Genomic DNA, 17,219 nt, shown 5'->3' with positions numbered 1-17,219 from the left:
AATAAAATGTAAATTATGTCAAGAGGCAGGGAGTTCCAAAGTTTCAAGGGCTGCCATGTTAAAAGATGGATAATGTTTTCATCGTAGCAGCAGCAATAACCGTGTATTTGGCTTGATATTTATATTATTTTAAAACCCCTCAATCCATAATTGATCTGATATGGCCAGAACAATCTCCAGCATCGTTCCTCATAGATTTGTGGATTATATAATTGCTTTGACACCAGTGGGCTTGCATATGTGGTATTTTATTTTATTTTTGTCTGAAACGTCGGATGAGCATTTTTTGTGAGGTAAAAATCATGGTGACAATTTAACAGAAAAGCACAACAGCAGACTATTCCTGAGGTGAAAAATTGGTCAGAAATTCCGCTCTTGGTCTTTCTTCTTCTGATTTACGTGATTTATTTCTGGATGACCAGCATTTAAATGACTCAGGCGGGGCTTAATAGCCCTTGAATAAAAACAGAATTAAGAATAAATAAATTCCTCTCATGACCAGCATTTATATGACTCTGAGGGGGCTTAATAGCCCTCAAATAAAATTAGAATTTAAGAATAAATAAATTTCCCTCAGAGTCACGTGATTTGCTTCGCCATAGATACGCCTAGAAGGCGGGGGGGGGAATGGCGGGAGAAATAAATCTCGCGAGGTTTCGTGAGGCTTCTCTCTCCTTAGAAATCAGCCCCGTTGGGTTTCAAGCGAGCTGGTTACGGGGCTGCCAATCCTAGGCGATCCACCAATCGCTTGGCGGGATGGCAGCTTCCCACGATCCCGCCTCCAGGAGCTGCGAAGGCGGAGGCGGCGCCTTTCTCCCTGACGTCACCCGCCCTATTTGCATAGCCGCCCTCCCCTTTCGGAGCGCTGGTGACGTCAGCCCGGGTTCTGCAGGCAGGTGCCGTCGCCTCGCGCCGCTTGTGCTGCTGCTGCTGCATTTGCTGCTAGATCCGAAGCGCGTTCCCGAGGTGAGTGCGCGCCTTGGGCAACCCCCCCACAAGCTTTGCACCCCCCGGGGCCGTCTTTTCCCCTTTCCTGCATTGCACCTTTTGCATCCCTGCATTGCATGCGACAGAACGCGTCTCTGGGGGGGCTGGTAACCTTCATTTGACACATGCAAAAGAAAAGAAGATGCAGAATTGCAGGGGGGGGGAGAAAAAAAGCCAAGCCTAAAGCGCTGGATTCTTTACCAAAAAGATATAATTAAAAATGGAGGTGTTTTGGACAGGGATGATGCTGGCTTGCTAACGGGAGCGGTGCTTTCCTCTTTTTTTATTATGCATTTTCTTGCCATGGGCGGCGATGGGCTAAGCTGGAATTGCTGGCCTGGCAAAAGAGGCTTCGGCGATGCAGATGGTAAACAGGCGGATTGGGAAAGGAGGGACGGGGGGGAGGGGGGAGCGAGCAGCGCAGATTGGAAAAGGAGCCAGATCTGGTGGGCCTTATTTGCAATTGGGGGTGGAGAGGCAGCTTTTTGCAAAAAAAGCAGAAACCCCAACGCAAAAAAACCCTTCCCAAACCTCTGCGTTTTGTAAGCAGCTGGATCCGAATCGCTTTGGCAGGAGCTCACCTTAAGATGGTTTTTTCTTTCTCCCTCTGTCCCCTTTTCCAATTCCTCTGATGCAGAGAGAGCTTGCCAGTTGCAAAGCTAAAAAACGAAAAATCAAGGCGGGGAGAGGCAATTGATTCACGTTTTTTGGATCCTCTCCCCACCCCCACCCCCACCCCCTTTGGCAGACCATAATTGCAACCCACTGCGTGCTTTTCGGGGGTGAGCGATGCAGCATTGAATGTAGGCAAGGAGATGATGGTTTTGGGTGCTTGCCTTTCCTTTTGCACGGGAAGGAGAGGAAATGGAATGGATTGGGCCAGCCTTAGCCCTACTCGGAGTAGACCTATTGAAGCATCGCACACATCCCTTGCTTCCAGAATGTACCCCCTTTTTTGCAATTCCACCTCCTGTCCTCTTGGTTTTCATCCGTTTGCAACTGGATCAGATTTGTGCAGGGGGAGAAAGAAGCGTGTGTCCTGTTGATGGACGGCTGTCCAGGCCAAAGGGCTGCCACGCAACGCCTGGCGTATGAATGATTGATGCCCGGGTGCCAAGGGCAACCAGGAAGCTGGGCCCTATCGAGGTCGCCAAGATCTTTTCTGCGGGGACCGGGGCTGGTGATGGCTCTTGGCCTGGGTGCAGGGCCCGATTTACGTCGAAGCTCAACAAGCGCTAGCTTAGGGCCCCACTCTCTTGGCTCCCCCCAAAAAATTAAAGGGGGGAAAACTGGATGTCCATTTCCAAAACATAAGATAAAAAATAAATGAAATGAAACCTACACCCAGCAACCGTGTTTTACATTGTGTCGGCTCCTCTGGTGTAAGTCCTGGGCCTCGCCTGCTCCCTCAAATACCCCTGCTTTGCTCCTTTCCATATATCGGGTGCCTGCATTCTGCATGAACTGGTTGCAGGGCAACATGCGCAAATGGCTTGAGATACCTATTAGGTCCATCGATGACCATATAGCATAGATTCAGCACCAAAAACAGCGACAATTTGTTGTTGACAAAGGACAGCTGGACATAGAAAGGGGGTCCCGTTACCTTCAGGAGCTGAGGGCCGCATCAAACCTCAATCCGGCCCTGCCTGGGTGGCATTTAGAAGTGGGCTGTGTGTGTGTGTGAACCAAATGTGTGGGGAGGAGGAGAAGGGCCTGTTGGTGGCCCAGGCGGAGCCCCCTCTTTAGGCGCAGTCTATCTGCGGACAGGGAAAGAGATGGGGCCCTTCTGCTTGAGCATCCGCCTCCGTTGTTGTCGGCTGTTAGATTGTATTTGGCAGGATTGGATCGAATCTCGCATGCGGCCCCGGGGCCTCTCTTACCAGGCCCTTGGCACCCTCCTCTTGGTTTTGGACTGGCTGGAATGTTGCTCTCGAACTCGGACCAGGCCTCTTGGAGGCAAGATTTGCATCGGTGGCTCCTCCCGCTCCTGGCCCCACCCATGCGGCCCTCGAGACAATTGCACAGCGTAGAATGTGGCTCTTGGGGTCACGCAGGGCCGGCAGGGAGGGCAGGATAGAGGCAAGCAAGGCAGACAAGGGCCCCAGAGAGGCCCGGGTTCAAATCGCCGCTCAGCCATGCGCCGGGTGACCTTGGAGGCCGTTGAGTGTCTTCTCATCCTATCCTACTTCACAGGGTTGTTGTGATGATGAAATGGGGAAGGGGAGGGTGGGAGCAACTGAAGTGTCCTGGAGGAAATGAAAGAAATATTTACAATGTTTGAGACGCTGCATAATACGTAGAATAGTTGTTTTCTGCATTATTAGAGGGATTCTTGGAGGAGTGGTGGGCTAGGCAATAAATATATTTATTATTAAGTAAATTTGTATACCGCCTGATAACCGCAGGTCTCAGGGCAGTTCACAAGATAAAATCGCAATATAAAACCACAACATGCAGAACAAAAACAAAAAAAACAAAACGAGAACAATCCAATAGCGCCCCAACTCCCCAACACATTTTAAAAGGGCTTTGCATGTCAAATCAGCCAAAGGCCTAGTTGAAGTGGAATAATTACATAAATACGGAGATGTAATAAACAACTTGAATATGCAAGTAATCCTCAGAGGAAATACGGAATGCAGAACAAATTACGATATTATGATTATTACAGCAATTAGTGGAGCAAATGTGAGTTATGTAATAAATAACCATAATATTATTTTGAGCATCCTTGGAAGAGGAGATATCTATATTGAGTAATCCTCAGAGGAAATATGGGATACAGAGCAGATAATAATATTATCATTATTATCAGAACAATTCTTGGGGCAAATGTGAGTTATGCAGTGAAACGGCTGTAATCTTATTTCAGTCATCCTTGGAAGAAAGAGGAGACATGTAATATTGTTATTATCATGGATATGTTGTTGTTTTTATTTTATGTATTTTTATATTTTGATTTTATTCTGTGAACTGCCCTGATAACCTCCGGGTATAGGGCGGTATATAAATTCAATAAATAATAATAGCAATAACAACAACAATAATATTATGCCATGCAGCCTATATTCATTTCCTGTAAGCAAGATCAGTGGGTGGGGGTCCCCATTCTGGGTGGGGAGGGAGCTGAAAGCAGGGCGTTTCCTGCCCCCCATGAAAGTTTGAATGCAGTCGCTTTGCATTCAGGTCCCACGTTCATCCACCTGGGAAGCCACTGCTGCCAGTCAGAGCAGGCATTACTGATCTAGGTGGGCAAGCTGGTCTGGATTCCACATAGGACAGCTTCTTTTACCCCTCTGTGTGTGTCGTCGGGGTTGCAGAAGGAAGCAGACCCCGCAGGATCGCAGCCGGCAGGCAGCCTGTTCCCGATACCAGGGACAGAACATCCCGCGTGGGCAAATTTAGCTTTCCGGACTGCCTCCTCTGACGCAGGAAAACGTGGCTCTTCTTCTCCTTTGCCTGCTCACAAAGGCACGATTTTTTCTCCCTTGCTGGGAAGAAGGGAGAAAGTGTGAGTCGATGTACAAGAATATCTGGTGCGTTTTTGGACTACAACTCCCATCGGCCAGTGCCGCTGAAGGAGGAGGATGATGGGCTTTGTAGTCCAACGGCATCTGAAGGAGGGGCGCCGCGTTGACACCCCACTGCAGTTCAGGGCTTGAGATAGCCGTAGCCTGAAAAAGGCAGATCAGCCCTCTTCCCGTATCCAGACTCTTCCCAAATTAGTCACCCTTTTTTCTGGGGCTGGGGGCTGGGTGTCAATCCTGCATGCCACAAACAGGCAGGCAGGGGGAGGCTCAAGTTGTCAGTCATCTGGGTGGGGTGGGGCATCTCTCCATTTCTTCGAAGGAAATAAGGAGTTTTGCGTTGGCAAAAGCAAGCTGCCCGCCTCTTGCCTTGATCTTCCTTAATCCTGTTTCCTTGTTATCCTTTTTGGGGGTTTAGCTTCTTTGCCAGAATTAAATTTCCTGGAGGTTTGGGGTGAACCGGGGGACGCATCCTTCCCAACGCAGCTTGGGGACCCCCCTCCCTGATGCATGAAAATACCGCTAACTAGGATCTGGGTTTTTTATTTATTTAATCCTCCCCGGCCTGAGTGTGCAAATGTGTCTCCCCCTCCCATAAAATCCCGGTTTAGGTCGCTTTGACGCCTCCTGTAGGAATGGCTCAGCGGCCCCAAGATTTGCCTGATGCGAGCGGCTGGCCGTTTAATTAGCTAAAAGGGTTATGCAGAAGGAAAAGTAGGCCGTGGAACAAAGCATGCGGGTTGAAGGGCCGTTTAATAGGGCCGCGGCCCTCCCCACCCCCAGACTCCCGGGGAAATCGGGCCAGAAGCAGCATTTTGTGGACGCTGTCCGCAAAAAGACATTTGCTTATTGATTTCGCTCCGCGTTTTTAATCCAACAGGGTTAGAAAGGGATCTGGGGCAGTGGGCGAATGAGATGGGGTGGGCTCGATTGGAAAAGATGGCGACGGATTTGTGGAAAGCCCCCGGCCGGAAATGAACGGTCCTTGTCTCCGTTCCGGCTTCTTAAAACTTGCCTTGGGGTTAATGCATCCCCACCGACGTTCACAACTGTAATACATGCATGTATTTAAAAAGGTGGAGATGCTTTATTTTTTATGGTGCACGGCAAAACACAGCAACGAACGATGGGATTTGAAAGGGGAACCGAACAGGCTTCCGTGCCGAAAGTCTTTGCCGTCTTGTTTTCCTTCGCATAGACATTCCCCCCCCAGCGGAAGGCCGTTCTCTGGGTGTCACTTTGACTAATAACCACATACTCATTATTATTTATCCCCTCCGCAAGCATTTTTTGCCAGCTCGCATTTGAGCTGCATTGCAGGAGGGGGTGGAGGAAGGTGGATGTGGAACGGAAACTGGGTTTCGTTTTCTTCCCAGTCTGTCGCACCATTCATAACGCTGGTCCTTTTTTGCATAGTTAAGATAAATGGGAAAGCCAGGGCTGGGAGCCTTGTTATCGTTAGTATTTTATTTTTGCCCATTTTACTCTCAAAACAGCCCTTTGAGGGAGGCTCCTTTGAGAAACAGATGTCTAATGATGATAATTTATCAATATGCCACCCATCTGACTGGGTTACCCCAGCCACTCTGGGTGGCTCCCAACAGAATATTAAAAACATGTTAAAACATTAAACCTTAAAGACTTCCCTAAAGAGGGCTGCCTTCAGATGTCTTCTAAAAGTCAGATAGTTGTTTATTTCCTTGACATCTGACGGGAGGGCATTCCACAGGGCGGGCGCCACCACCGAGAAGGCCCTCTTGCCTAGTTCCCTGCAACCTCGCTTCTTGCAGGGAGGGAACCGCCAAAAGGCCCTTGGGAGATGGACCCCGGTGTCCGGGCTGAATGATGCTCCTTCAGGTCTACTGCGCTGTTGAGGGCTTTCAGCACCAACACTTTGAATTGTGCTCGGAAATGTCCTGGGAGCCAATGTAGGTCTTCCAGGACTGGTGTCTCCACTCCCAGTCCCCAGTCTGGCTGCCCCATTTTGGATTAGTTGCAGTTTCCGGGTCACCTTCCAAGGGAGCCCCATGGAGAGCGCATGGAGCTCTTGCTTTGGTCTCTTTAATCCTTTCTGGCTTCCACGGGTGTCTCCTGGGGTGCTAGCGAGGGGCCCCCCTGTTGAATGGTTTATTTAAATGTAAAGGTTCATCATTGTTGCACCTGATGTGTATGTCTTTAAGGGGCCAGAGCAAGGGCCAGAGTAAGATAACGAGACCCAGCTTTACAGCTGTGAAGCATAGCAGGTGCTGCTGAGTTGTATTTGATTAAGGTGTGTCAGCATTTGGGTGTAGTATATAAGGAGCAGCACCTAGCTCTCCCATTACCCTGGGGGATGGGTTGGTGGTTGGGTCTGGTTTGGTTGTTAATGTACTTAGTGTAAAAGGAGTTTTTGTTTTTCTTATTAAAACCTAGTTTAAGTTATTTTTGAGTCCTTTATTTTTTTAATGCATGGTCTCCCCAGCAAGCTCTCTGCAGCGTTACCATACTGCAAACAGTCAACATCTTTGGTTATGGGCCCAGCTGCTGAGTGGATGACTGCATATTTTTGGACTCTGAGAAAGGTTTGAAAACTCCTTCTCCTGTTAGCGTAGTTCTGTGGGTCTGGAAGAGTTCCAGAATGGTTGACCGGGTTCCTGAAGCTGAGAAGGCTCTGGTCTTCCCACAGCTAACAGATGAGAACTATAGTTTATGGTCTTTTCGGGTGGAGGCGCTTTTGACCTCTAGAGAAGTATGGACCTATGTAACTGATGAACCTCCTGACCCTGTGACTAATGCTTGGTCGAAAGGAGATGCAAAAGCCAGGGCGATAATTAATTTGGCAGTCAGCGACCAGCAAGTAGTCTATATAAGAAATAAGAAAACTGCCAAAGAAATGTGGGACAGTCTTGCAGCAGTGCATGTTAGAAAAGAGTCAGCATCTGCATTGACGTTTTTCAAGCAGTTGTACCAGACGAAGTTGCAGCCTGGTGGTGATTTGGCAGCACACTTGAGACGTCTGGAGGCAATACGCGGCGAATTAATTCAAAGGGACATGGAGATACCTGATATTCAGTATGTTTTTATCATTCTATGTTCCCTTAATGAGGACTTTGATGGTATAGCTAGCCAGATATCTGCCGTTCCACCAGCACAATTAACTGTGGAAGGGGTGACGGCAAGATTAATGGGCGAGTTGGACAGAAGGGAGGCTTGTGCCATAAGCACTCCTATTTCAAGCAGTAATGAGGAACGCCATATGCAAACTTGTGGTGATACAACTGCATTTAAAGCTGCAAAGCGTTGTTGGTTCTGCAATAAACAAGGACATTTTGCAAAGGACTGCAGATCCAAAAGAAAGCAAAGTACTCCCAAGCCTGTTTCTGTTCGTCAGTCACGGTTGTCAGCCCAGCAGCCGACATCGTATAGTAGAGACAGAAACGAGCCGCGAGTTTTCCATGCTAGGACAACAGATCGTAAAAGACTTAAACGTGCCAAGTGGAAGTCTTTTGTTGTGGACTCAGGAGCATCTCAGCATATTTGCAACGATCGAAGCTTGTTTATTTCTTTCGAAGAGGAAATTGGTAATGTACATTTAGCCAATTCACAAGTCTTGCAGTCGCTTGGCAGGGGTACTGTTAAACTTGACTCTTTAAACATTACGATAGCGAACTGCATTTACTGCCCGTCAGTGGACAATTTATTATCAGTAAGGTGTTTTGCTCGTCAAGGCATAACTGTGCGTTTCTTAAAGTCAATGTGTGAGTTTTTCGATGGGAACAAACGTCTATTGTATGCCTGGGAATCTGATGGTTTATATAGACTGTATTTTCGCACCTACTCACAATTGCCTATAAACTGCAGAGCAGCACAGTCAAGCCAGGGGTTGAGGAATGTAAGGCCTCATTCTGGGTGTGTCCATGAGGCGCACAGAATTCTGGGACACCTGAATTTTGCTGATGTAATTAAGACAAAGAATATTGTTAATGGCCTCAACTTAAAACCATGTAAATTTTTTATGCAATGTCTATCCTGTTGCAAGAATAAGATTAAGGTTGCACGCAAGGGTAGATGCTCAGATAGGAAAGTAACTGAGCCATTTGAGCGTGTACACTGTGATTTAGTTGGGCCACTCCCACCATCATTAGGAGGTTCTAAGTACTGGCTTACTCTGATAGACCAGTATAGTAGATATTGTTGGACTTATGCAATAGCTGAGAAGTCCCAAGCATTTGAGAAGTACAAAGTTTTTTGCAACTGGGTAAAAACGCACTTTAACAAATCAATTAAGAACCTGTTTTCTGACCGGGGCGGGGAATTTGTTTCTGAGGATTTTGAGAAATTCCTGGAAGCGCAGGGGACTACTCATGAGTTATCTTGCCCCCGAAGTCCCTGGCAAAATGGGCTTGTTGAAGTTGTGCAGCGTGACCTACAGGCAGGGGTTAAAACGTATCTGCACGATGCTAATCTGCCCAAAGACTTTTGGGCTGAAGCGCTTAATGCGTTTTGTTATGTTAAAAATCACAGTTATCATTCTGGTTTAGATGTCACCCCCTATGAGAAGCTGTTTAAAAAACGCCCTAATCTGAAATACCTATGCATTTGGGGTTCAGATGTAATTATGCATTATCCCGCTAAACAGAAATTGGGTGAGCGTAGTGTTCAGGGAAAATTAATGGGCTACCAGCAGGGGGCGTACAGAATTTACATACCAGCAACTGGCAAATTTCATATTACCAGAAGTATGATACAAACTGTAAATTGGAATGGTGTTGCTGTTTTCCAAGATACTAACGGTATAGATAATATTGAGGAAGAAGAGGAAGCAGCAGCAGCAGGAAATGGTGCTTCTGAATTAATGGGAAAAGACAAAAAGCCTGTTGAATCTGATAATTTGTTTGATGATTTAAAGTTAAAGGCACCCGAGGGGAGGTTAGATTCTCTTGAGTTTTCTGATCGTGAGCTTAGCCTACAGGCATCTCTTCAATCTGACAATGATTTACAACCTGAAACTAGTGGTTCACTTAGTCCCATTAAGTCTGAGGAGTCTGACTCTCCTTCTGGACTAAGACGTACAGATAGAAAGAGGCAGAAGCCACAACGTTTTGCAGATGAACATTTTAATACTGTGTATGCCAATAAGGCAGTTTTTGAGCCAAAAAGCTACAATGATGTTCAGAAATTATCTAAGCAACAAGCTGCAAATTGGTATTAAGCTATGAACTCTGAGATAGCTTCTTTAAAAGAGCATAACACTTGGTCTCTTGTACCACAAACCCCAGATATGAGACTTATTGATTCAAAGTGGGTTTATAGAGTTAAAATGAATGACAAAAATGAAGTTGTAAGGTACAAAGCAAGATCAGTTGCTAGGGGTTTTCAACAAATTCCAGGCGAAGATTATGATTTGTGTTATTCACCAAGCGTAAAATATGAAACAGTTAAGCTTTTGTTAAAAGATGCATCACAATGTGGAAAAGCCCACTAAGCAATGTTTCTCTGCTCTTAAGAGAGTGGTAATGTATCTTAAACATACCAAACATTATAGGTTGCAGTTTACAACATGTATTGACAAAGGTTTTGAAATTTTCTGCGATGCATCTCATGCAGTGGAACAAAATAATTGCAGGGGTGTGTCTGGTATGATGTTTTGTTATAACGGTTGTCCATTTGAATGGAAGTCCCAGACACAAACCATTATTTGTCTCTCCACAACAGAGAGTGAATTATGTGCATGCGTTCAGGCCACTCATGATGTGGAATGGTATCTGCAAGTATTTGCAGACCTACAGATGCAAGTAACACTACCAGTAAAAGTTTACCTTGATTCCCAGAGCGGACTTGCTATCCTGTGTTCAGAGACCAATACGCAGCGCACTAGAGTCTTAAGGTTACGTTTACAGTTTGTAAAGAAACTAATTGCTGACGAAATGATTGTATTTGAATATGTTCCAGGTGACAATCAAATTGCGGACATTTTTACTAAAGCACTTCCAAAGGTTACACATGAAAGACATGTACAAAATATGCTTTATGTTTTTGTTCCACAATGATGAACCGCAGGGGAAATGTTGAATGGTTTATTTAAATGTAAAGGTTCATCATTGTTGCACCTGATGTGTATGTCTTTAAGGGGCCAGAGCAAGGGCCAGAGTAAGATAACGAGACCCAGCTTTACAGCTGTGAAGCATAGCAGGTGCTGCTGAGTTGTATTTGATTAAGGTGTGTCAGCATTTGGGTGTAGTATATAAGGAGCAGCACCTAGCTCTCCCATTACCCTGGGGGATGGGTTGGTGGTTGGGTCTGGTTTGGTTGTTAATGTACTTAGTGTAAAAGGAGTTTTTGTTTTTCTTATTAAAACCTAGTTTAAGTTATTTTTGAGTCCTTTATTTTTTTAATGCATGGTCTCCCCAGCAAGCTCTCTGCAGCGTTACCATACTGCAAACACCCAACACCCCCGTGTCTCACCACCTCGCCTGCCCTCCCTCCCTCCCCAGATGGCCTCCGCCACCGACGCCCGCTATGGCCAGAAAGAGTCCTCCGACCAGAACTTTGACTACATGTTCAAGATCCTCATCATCGGCAACAGCAGCGTCGGCAAGACCTCCTTCCTCTTCCGCTACGCCGACGACTCCTTCACGCCCGCCTTTGTCAGCACCGTCGGCATCGACTTCAAAGTCAAGACCATCTACCGCAACGACAAGCGGATCAAGCTGCAGATCTGGGTAAGGAAAGGGCCCGTCTCTCAGGGTCCCTCGCTAAGGGAAAGGAGGAGGAATAATAATAATAATAATAACAATAATAATAATAATAATAATAATAATAATTTATTATTTATACCCCAGCCACTCTGGGCGGCTTCCAACCATATATTAAAATACAGTAATACATCAGAGATTAGAAGCTTCCCTAAACAGGGCTGCCTTCAGGTGTGATCTTTCAATGTGACTGAAAGAGCCCCATTTCTCCGCCAAGAAAGAGCTCCTTCCGGCTGATGTGGGGACAGAATTGGGGGCCTGATCCTGTCCGGGCCCCTCCGTAACAGCCTCTCTTGGCCTTTCCCCAGGACACGGCCGGGCAAGAGCGATACCGGACCATCACCACCGCCTACTACCGGGGAGCCATGGGCTTCATCCTGATGTACGATATCACCAACGAGGAGTCCTTCAACGCCGTCCAGGACTGGTGAGTCCCGGGGGAGACCCTGGGGGTGGGAGGGGGGTGTCACCAGCCTCTGGACTATTATTCATCTTTTTGATAATAATTTTTACTAATTTTCCATTATAATCCAATAATAGCCTCACTGTAACAATACCAAGATATACCGTATTTTTCTGTGTACATGCTATAACGTTATTGTTCTAGTTAAATAAATTGTTTAAATTGTTATTAAGGAATTGATTATTTTCCTCCTTCCAACAAAGTACAGCAGAAAAGTTTTCCAAATATAAGCTGTTGACTTATTAAACCTCACCATAATTTCATAATTATCTGTCAATGTATTTCTAATAGTATAACCAAATCAGTAAAAAACGACTCTGAAAATTTATTATTCCAAAAAGGAAGCCTTCCTCTGGTTCTAAATATTAAGATTATACCAGCAAGAATGAGTCTTTCTGTAAAAAAAATAAGTGATTTGAATCAAGTCTTACTGCCTAGTGATTTGAATCAAGTCTTACTAATGATTTAAACCGTGATTTAAATCGATTTGATTTAAATCAAATCCACCCTGAGTGCGGGCAATACAGAAGTGTACTCTGGGGGAGAAAGAGACTTAAGGCTGCTCTTTGCTAGCCCAGATGGAGGCCAGAGATCTCTCAGCTTCTGAAGCACATAGTCCAATCATTGGAAGGGCCCCCAGCTGTTTTGGGACTACAATTCCCATCATCCCTGACCACTGGTCCTGTTAGCTAGGGATGAGGGGAGTTGTAGTCCCAAAACAGCTGGAGGGCCGAGTTTGGCCATCACTGGTTTAGAAGCTCCACAGGAAGGGGAGGCGGTGAGTGGTCTTTTTGGCTGTCCAGTCTTCCCGTGACCCCCCTTGCTGCTTCTGTCTCTCCGCCAGGTCGACCCAGATCAAGACCTACTCATGGGACAACGCCCAGGTCCTGCTGGTGGGGAACAAGTGTGACATGGAGGACGAGCGGGTCGTCTCGTCGGAGCGGGGCCGCCAGCTAGCCGAGCACCTGGGTGAGTCAGCAGCCGGAAGAAGGCGCTCTGGGGGTTGTGGGAATGAGAGAGAGGTGGGAAAGCAGGAGTCCAGGAGGGGAGAGGCTTCAGGGCTTTGCAAGGTTTCTTCTGAGCCGCCAAGGATGGCTTAGGCTGCCTCGCAGGGTTGTTGTGACGATGGGGGGGGAGGCCCATGGGCAACGGCTTGTGCTCTTTGGAGGAAAAGGGCGTATTAGTGTAATAAGAACGATGGAGAGGAGAGTAATAAAAGCAATGGTGATAAAAATAATGATGTTTCATGATGGTAATATTAATAATTGGTGGTGGCTAAAAGACAGTGACACCTTGGTTTTCGAACGTAATCCATTCCGGAAGACCTTTCGACTTGCAAAAAGCGTTCCCAAACCGAAGCATTTACTTCCGGAAGTAGAGCCTAGGACTTGTCGAACAGAAGGTCGGCGGTTCGAATCCCCGCAATGACGGGGTGAGCTCCCGTTGCTCGGTCCCTGCTCCTGCCCACCTAGCAGTTCAAAAGCACGTCAAAGTGCAAGGAGATAAATCGGTCCTGCTCCGGCGGGAAGGTAAACGGGTGTTTCCGTGCGCTGCTCTGGTTCGCCAGAAGCGGCTTAGTCCTGCTGGCCACATGACCCGGAAGCTGTACGCCGGCTCCCTCAGCCAGTAAAGCGAGATGAGCACCGCAACCCCAGAGTCGGTCACGACTGGACCTAATGGTCAGGGGTCCCTTTACCTTTAAACTCAATATGGAAGCCGCATAGCATGTTTGCCTTCGGAAAAGCGTTTGAAAACCAAAGCATTTCCTTCCGGGTTTTTGGTGTTTGACATCCGAAACATCCAACTTCTGAGACGTTCAAAAACCGAGGTGCCACTGTAACACTAAGTGGCATGATAACAATAATTAATGGTGATTCATAGAATTGTTTGAGTTGGAAGGGGCCCTGGATCCAGTCCAGCCCCCTGCAATGCAGGCATCTCGGCTAAAGCATCCCAGGCGGATGGCCACCCAACCTCTGCTTATAAACCTCCAAGGAAGGAGAGGCCACAACCTCCCAGGAGGGAGACCCCTCCACTGTCAAACGGCTCTTACCGTCAGAAAGTTCTTCCTGATATTTAGTCCTTTCTTGGAACCTGAAGCCATGAGTTCACGTTCTGCCCTCCAGAGCAGCAGAAAACAAGCTGGCTCCCATCTTCCACGGGGCACCTTTGTTGTGTTTTTAATGTTCTGTCGGGGGCCGCCCTGATTGGTTGCATGTAAATGAAATAATGCTAACAGTTACAATAATAACAATAATGATAATAATAATCATACGATTCAGGATGAGGATGGTGTTAATGATGGAAGGAGAAGAATGGGGGGAATATGAGGCAGGGGAATATGGGAGAGGTTCACCCTCAGGTAGGGGGCAGTTTCTGTCTGTGTCTCCCCCCCTCTTGTGTTTGGCCAAGGGAGGAGGGTCTCTGCCTTGTCGGGGGTCCTGTCAGGTGTTTTGAGATCCCTGTTTCTCCTTCGCGGGCTCTCCTGCATTTCCTGCCCCCCTTGCTCTCTCTCTCTCTCTGTGTTCATTATTTTATTTCGTTTTTGCAACCCCCCCCTTCCCCTCTGTGCCAGGGTTCGAGTTCTTTGAGGCCAGCGCCAAAGACAACATCAACGTCAAGCAGACCTTTGAGCGCCTGGTGGACATTATCTGCGAAAAGATGTCCGAGTCGCTGGACACGGCCGACCCCGCCGTCACCGGGGCCAAGCAGGGTCCGCAGCTGACCGACCAGCAAGCCCCCCCGCACCAGGACTGTGCCTGTTGAAGAGACTCCCAGGCGGAGCACCCCGAACCTCCCCCCGCCCCCTCCTGCCGCACCTTCCTCCTTGCCTGCCTCATCTCTCCCCCCCCCCCGCCACCTCCCGAGTAACTATGGAGTCCTGGCCTAGCCATCTCCCCACCCACATTGACCCATCCCATTGCTTTATCCTTTGTGGGGTTGTTGGTTTTTGGGGTGGGGGTGGGGGGGATGAGACCCCAAACCTAGGAGAGGTGTCAAAGCTTAAAAACAAACCACCTCCCCTCGCTCTCCTTTAAGGGACGGGTGAGAATTCAGCCCCCTGCCTGTCTTCTCTTTGTGGATTGTCTTTTCGTTGTGGGGCGGGCTGGGGAGGCGGGTGGTCAGCGTCGAGAGGAAGCTATTTCCACTGTTCTGGGTTCTTCTTTATGTTATTTATTTTTTTATTTATTGGACCACACACCTCTCGATTTGTAGCTGTTCTTGGTTTTGCAAATCTGGGTGTCCACCGCTGTTCCTCTTTCTTCCTCCTCCTCCTCCGCCTTCCTTTGCTGGTTCTTTTGTCCATGCCTTCTGTGTGTCTCCCCCCAAAAAACACCCCCCCCGTCTTGTTGAAGAGATCAGAGCAGGCACCCCGTGCTTGGACCTGCCGTTGCCGCGAGGGTTTGACTCCTCGGTTAGAGCGGCTGCTTCCCCTGCCGAAGGAAGTTCTCCCTGTTCCGGTCCCTGGCCTCTGCTCCAGGTAAGGCTGGGGGAAAGAAACCTCGGAGAGCTGCTGCCAGCCAGTGGGCGCAGCGCTAAGCTAAATGGACCAGCGGCCTCATTCCTCACAAGGCATATTTGTTGAAATCAACCGCAAAGACCAGAGTCTTGTTTTTTAGCAATTGGGCCGTTGCTCAGCAGTAGAGCGCCTGCCCTCCGGTCCCCAGTCCCCAGTGGTATCTCTAGGTGGAGCTAGAAACACCCCCCCCCCCACCTGGAGGGCCACTGCCGGTCAGTGTAGACAATATACCGAGCGAGACAGACCCAATGGTCTGACTCTTGTGAAGCCGAATTGCTTTGGTCCCTGTGTTTGAATTCTGCAGCTGCCGCCCTCCCTGTTTGGCCCCCTCTCCAAAGCAGGATTGGTCCCGCAATGTCGCTAGCGGGGAGGCCCACACCTGCTTCTGTGCCTGCCCCTCCGGCTGTGCAGTTGTGGGGTCCTTCCTCCCCCACATCGGTCCTCTCCGCCTCTCTTCCTCCCGGAGTGGCGGCGTGTGGCTGTTGTGGCGTCTTCAGGGCAGGACACCTGCGGCCCTCCGGCTCCTGACCTGCTAGCCAGTGTGGGAACCCCAGCAAATCTGGAGGGCTTCAGATCTCCCTTTTGAAGCCTCGTTTGGCAGCGTAGAAAAGGATGCCTGGCTCTGTATGCTTTCAGATCTAGGAAACGGCTCCATTTGCAGTTGCAAATTGCCTGGCCTACGATTTGTCCAGACACAATCTCCCAGCTTTCCAGGCTCTCTTTGGCCTCGCTGGCTGGCTAGCCAGGGAGGGCAAAGACCCTCCTTGCCAGTCCGGCGTCGCCAAAATGCCGCCAGGAGAGCTTTCCTCGATTCCCACCGCTGCCCTGCAGAGGATGGCTTGGGTCTCTCTCTCTTTCTTTCTCTCTCCCTTCTTTTCCCCTGCGAAAACCCCTTTCCAGTCCTCCTCCCGTCTTCCTTGGTGTACAGGAAAAAAGGAAATGCAATCCCCAAGGCCCGTTCCCTGTAAATAGAAGTAGACTCTGAAGTGTGTGTGTGTGTGTGTGTGTTTGGAGGTCCTCTTGCCGTGCCGTGCTTTGTGCTGCTGGTGCTTTTATTTATGTTTCATGTGCGTGTGAGCGTGCGTTTGGGGTTTTTTTTTATTTATTTAAAGAAAATGTTAACATACACGGTTTTTCAGTTGCTTGTAGGTTATTCTCTTTTTTAAAAACAACAACACCGTATTTAATAAGATGAACGAGAATAAGGCGGGCCGCGGAAGGGAGGTTGGCAACAGAAGCAGCCGCTAAACTCCTCCTCGGATTAATCCCCGTTTAAAGCAGTATCGCACCACTTTAAAGAGTGACAGCTGCCCGCACTCCCCCCCAAAGAATCATGGGAATAGTAGTTTCTTCCCTTTGCAGAGCTACAGTTCCCAAATCGGTTTAACAATCAACTCTTCTTCCCAGGGAACTGTAGGGCAGCATTTAAAGCACTACAAAACCCCTCCCCAAAGATCCCTGGGAACTGGAGACCCCCATCCCCTCGCGGAGCTACAATTCCCAGAGTGGGTTCACTATCACAGGCAACTCCATCCTTTCCATTTGGCCAATGAGGGCCAGTATCTTAGTTTCTTCCGGGAGGGAAAGGTCCCGGGTTCAGTTTCTGTGATCTGCACAGAGCTGGAAACCCTGGACCGCTGCTGCCAGTCAGTGTTGACAGTCCTGAGCGACATGGGATTCTCTATAACGCAGCTTCCCTCTGGGAGGACGTTTGGGTCCCTGATGGCGCAGACCACTTAGGGCTGCGTTCCCCAAACTGGGGTCTCTGGACGTTTTCAAACTACAGAGGTCCACTTTTGTGGAACCACCTTCCCCAGTCAAGTCCACCAGTCTGATCCAGGCCTGTGGATCTTCCAGACCCAGTTGTGTCGACGCAACTGATTTGCACTTGGGAATTTGTTAGCTTTGGCTTTCTGTACTCTGCAGGGCAGGAAGCACTGAATAGTCATGGCAGCACCGTTTCACTTTAAGCAGCCATAGGTTCC

The 17,219-nt window shown here is 48.3% G+C and overlaps 1 protein-coding gene across 1 annotated transcript; it reads left to right on the top strand.

The window, feature by feature from the left end:
• Window positions 1-665: 665 nt before the first annotated feature.
• On the top strand, window positions 666-15,414 carry RAB3A (RAB3A, member RAS oncogene family). Its single transcript, XM_053372710.1, has 5 exons — window positions 666-966; window positions 10,991-11,218; window positions 11,560-11,678; window positions 12,559-12,683; window positions 14,290-15,414. The coding sequence occupies exons 1-5, from the start codon at window positions 757-759 to the stop codon at window positions 14,478-14,480; spliced, it is 873 nt and encodes a 290-aa protein (XP_053228685.1). The 5' UTR covers window positions 666-756; the 3' UTR covers window positions 14,481-15,414.
• The last annotated feature ends 1,805 nt before the right edge of the window (window positions 15,415-17,219 follow it).

Source organism: Podarcis raffonei, chromosome 18 (genome assembly GCF_027172205.1).
Source record: "Podarcis raffonei isolate rPodRaf1 chromosome 18, rPodRaf1.pri, whole genome shotgun sequence".
Taxonomy (NCBI): Eukaryota; Metazoa; Chordata; class Lepidosauria; order Squamata; family Lacertidae; genus Podarcis; species Podarcis raffonei.
This window is presented reverse-complemented; position numbering and strand designations above follow the sequence as displayed.

Bases quoted from the DNA above. Each gene is read 5' to 3' on its own strand.
- RAB3A (XM_053372710.1), top strand. From the start codon at position 757: ATGGCAGCTTCCCACGATCCCGCCTCCAGGAGCTGCGAAGGCGGAGGC. The intron at 11,219-11,559 runs GTAAGGAAAGGG...GCCTTTCCCCAG, and splicing joins GGATCAAGCTGCAGATCTGG to GACACGGCCGGGCAAGAGCG. The intron at 11,679-12,558 runs GTGAGTCCCGGG...TCTCTCCGCCAG, and splicing joins TTCAACGCCGTCCAGGACTG to GTCGACCCAGATCAAGACCT.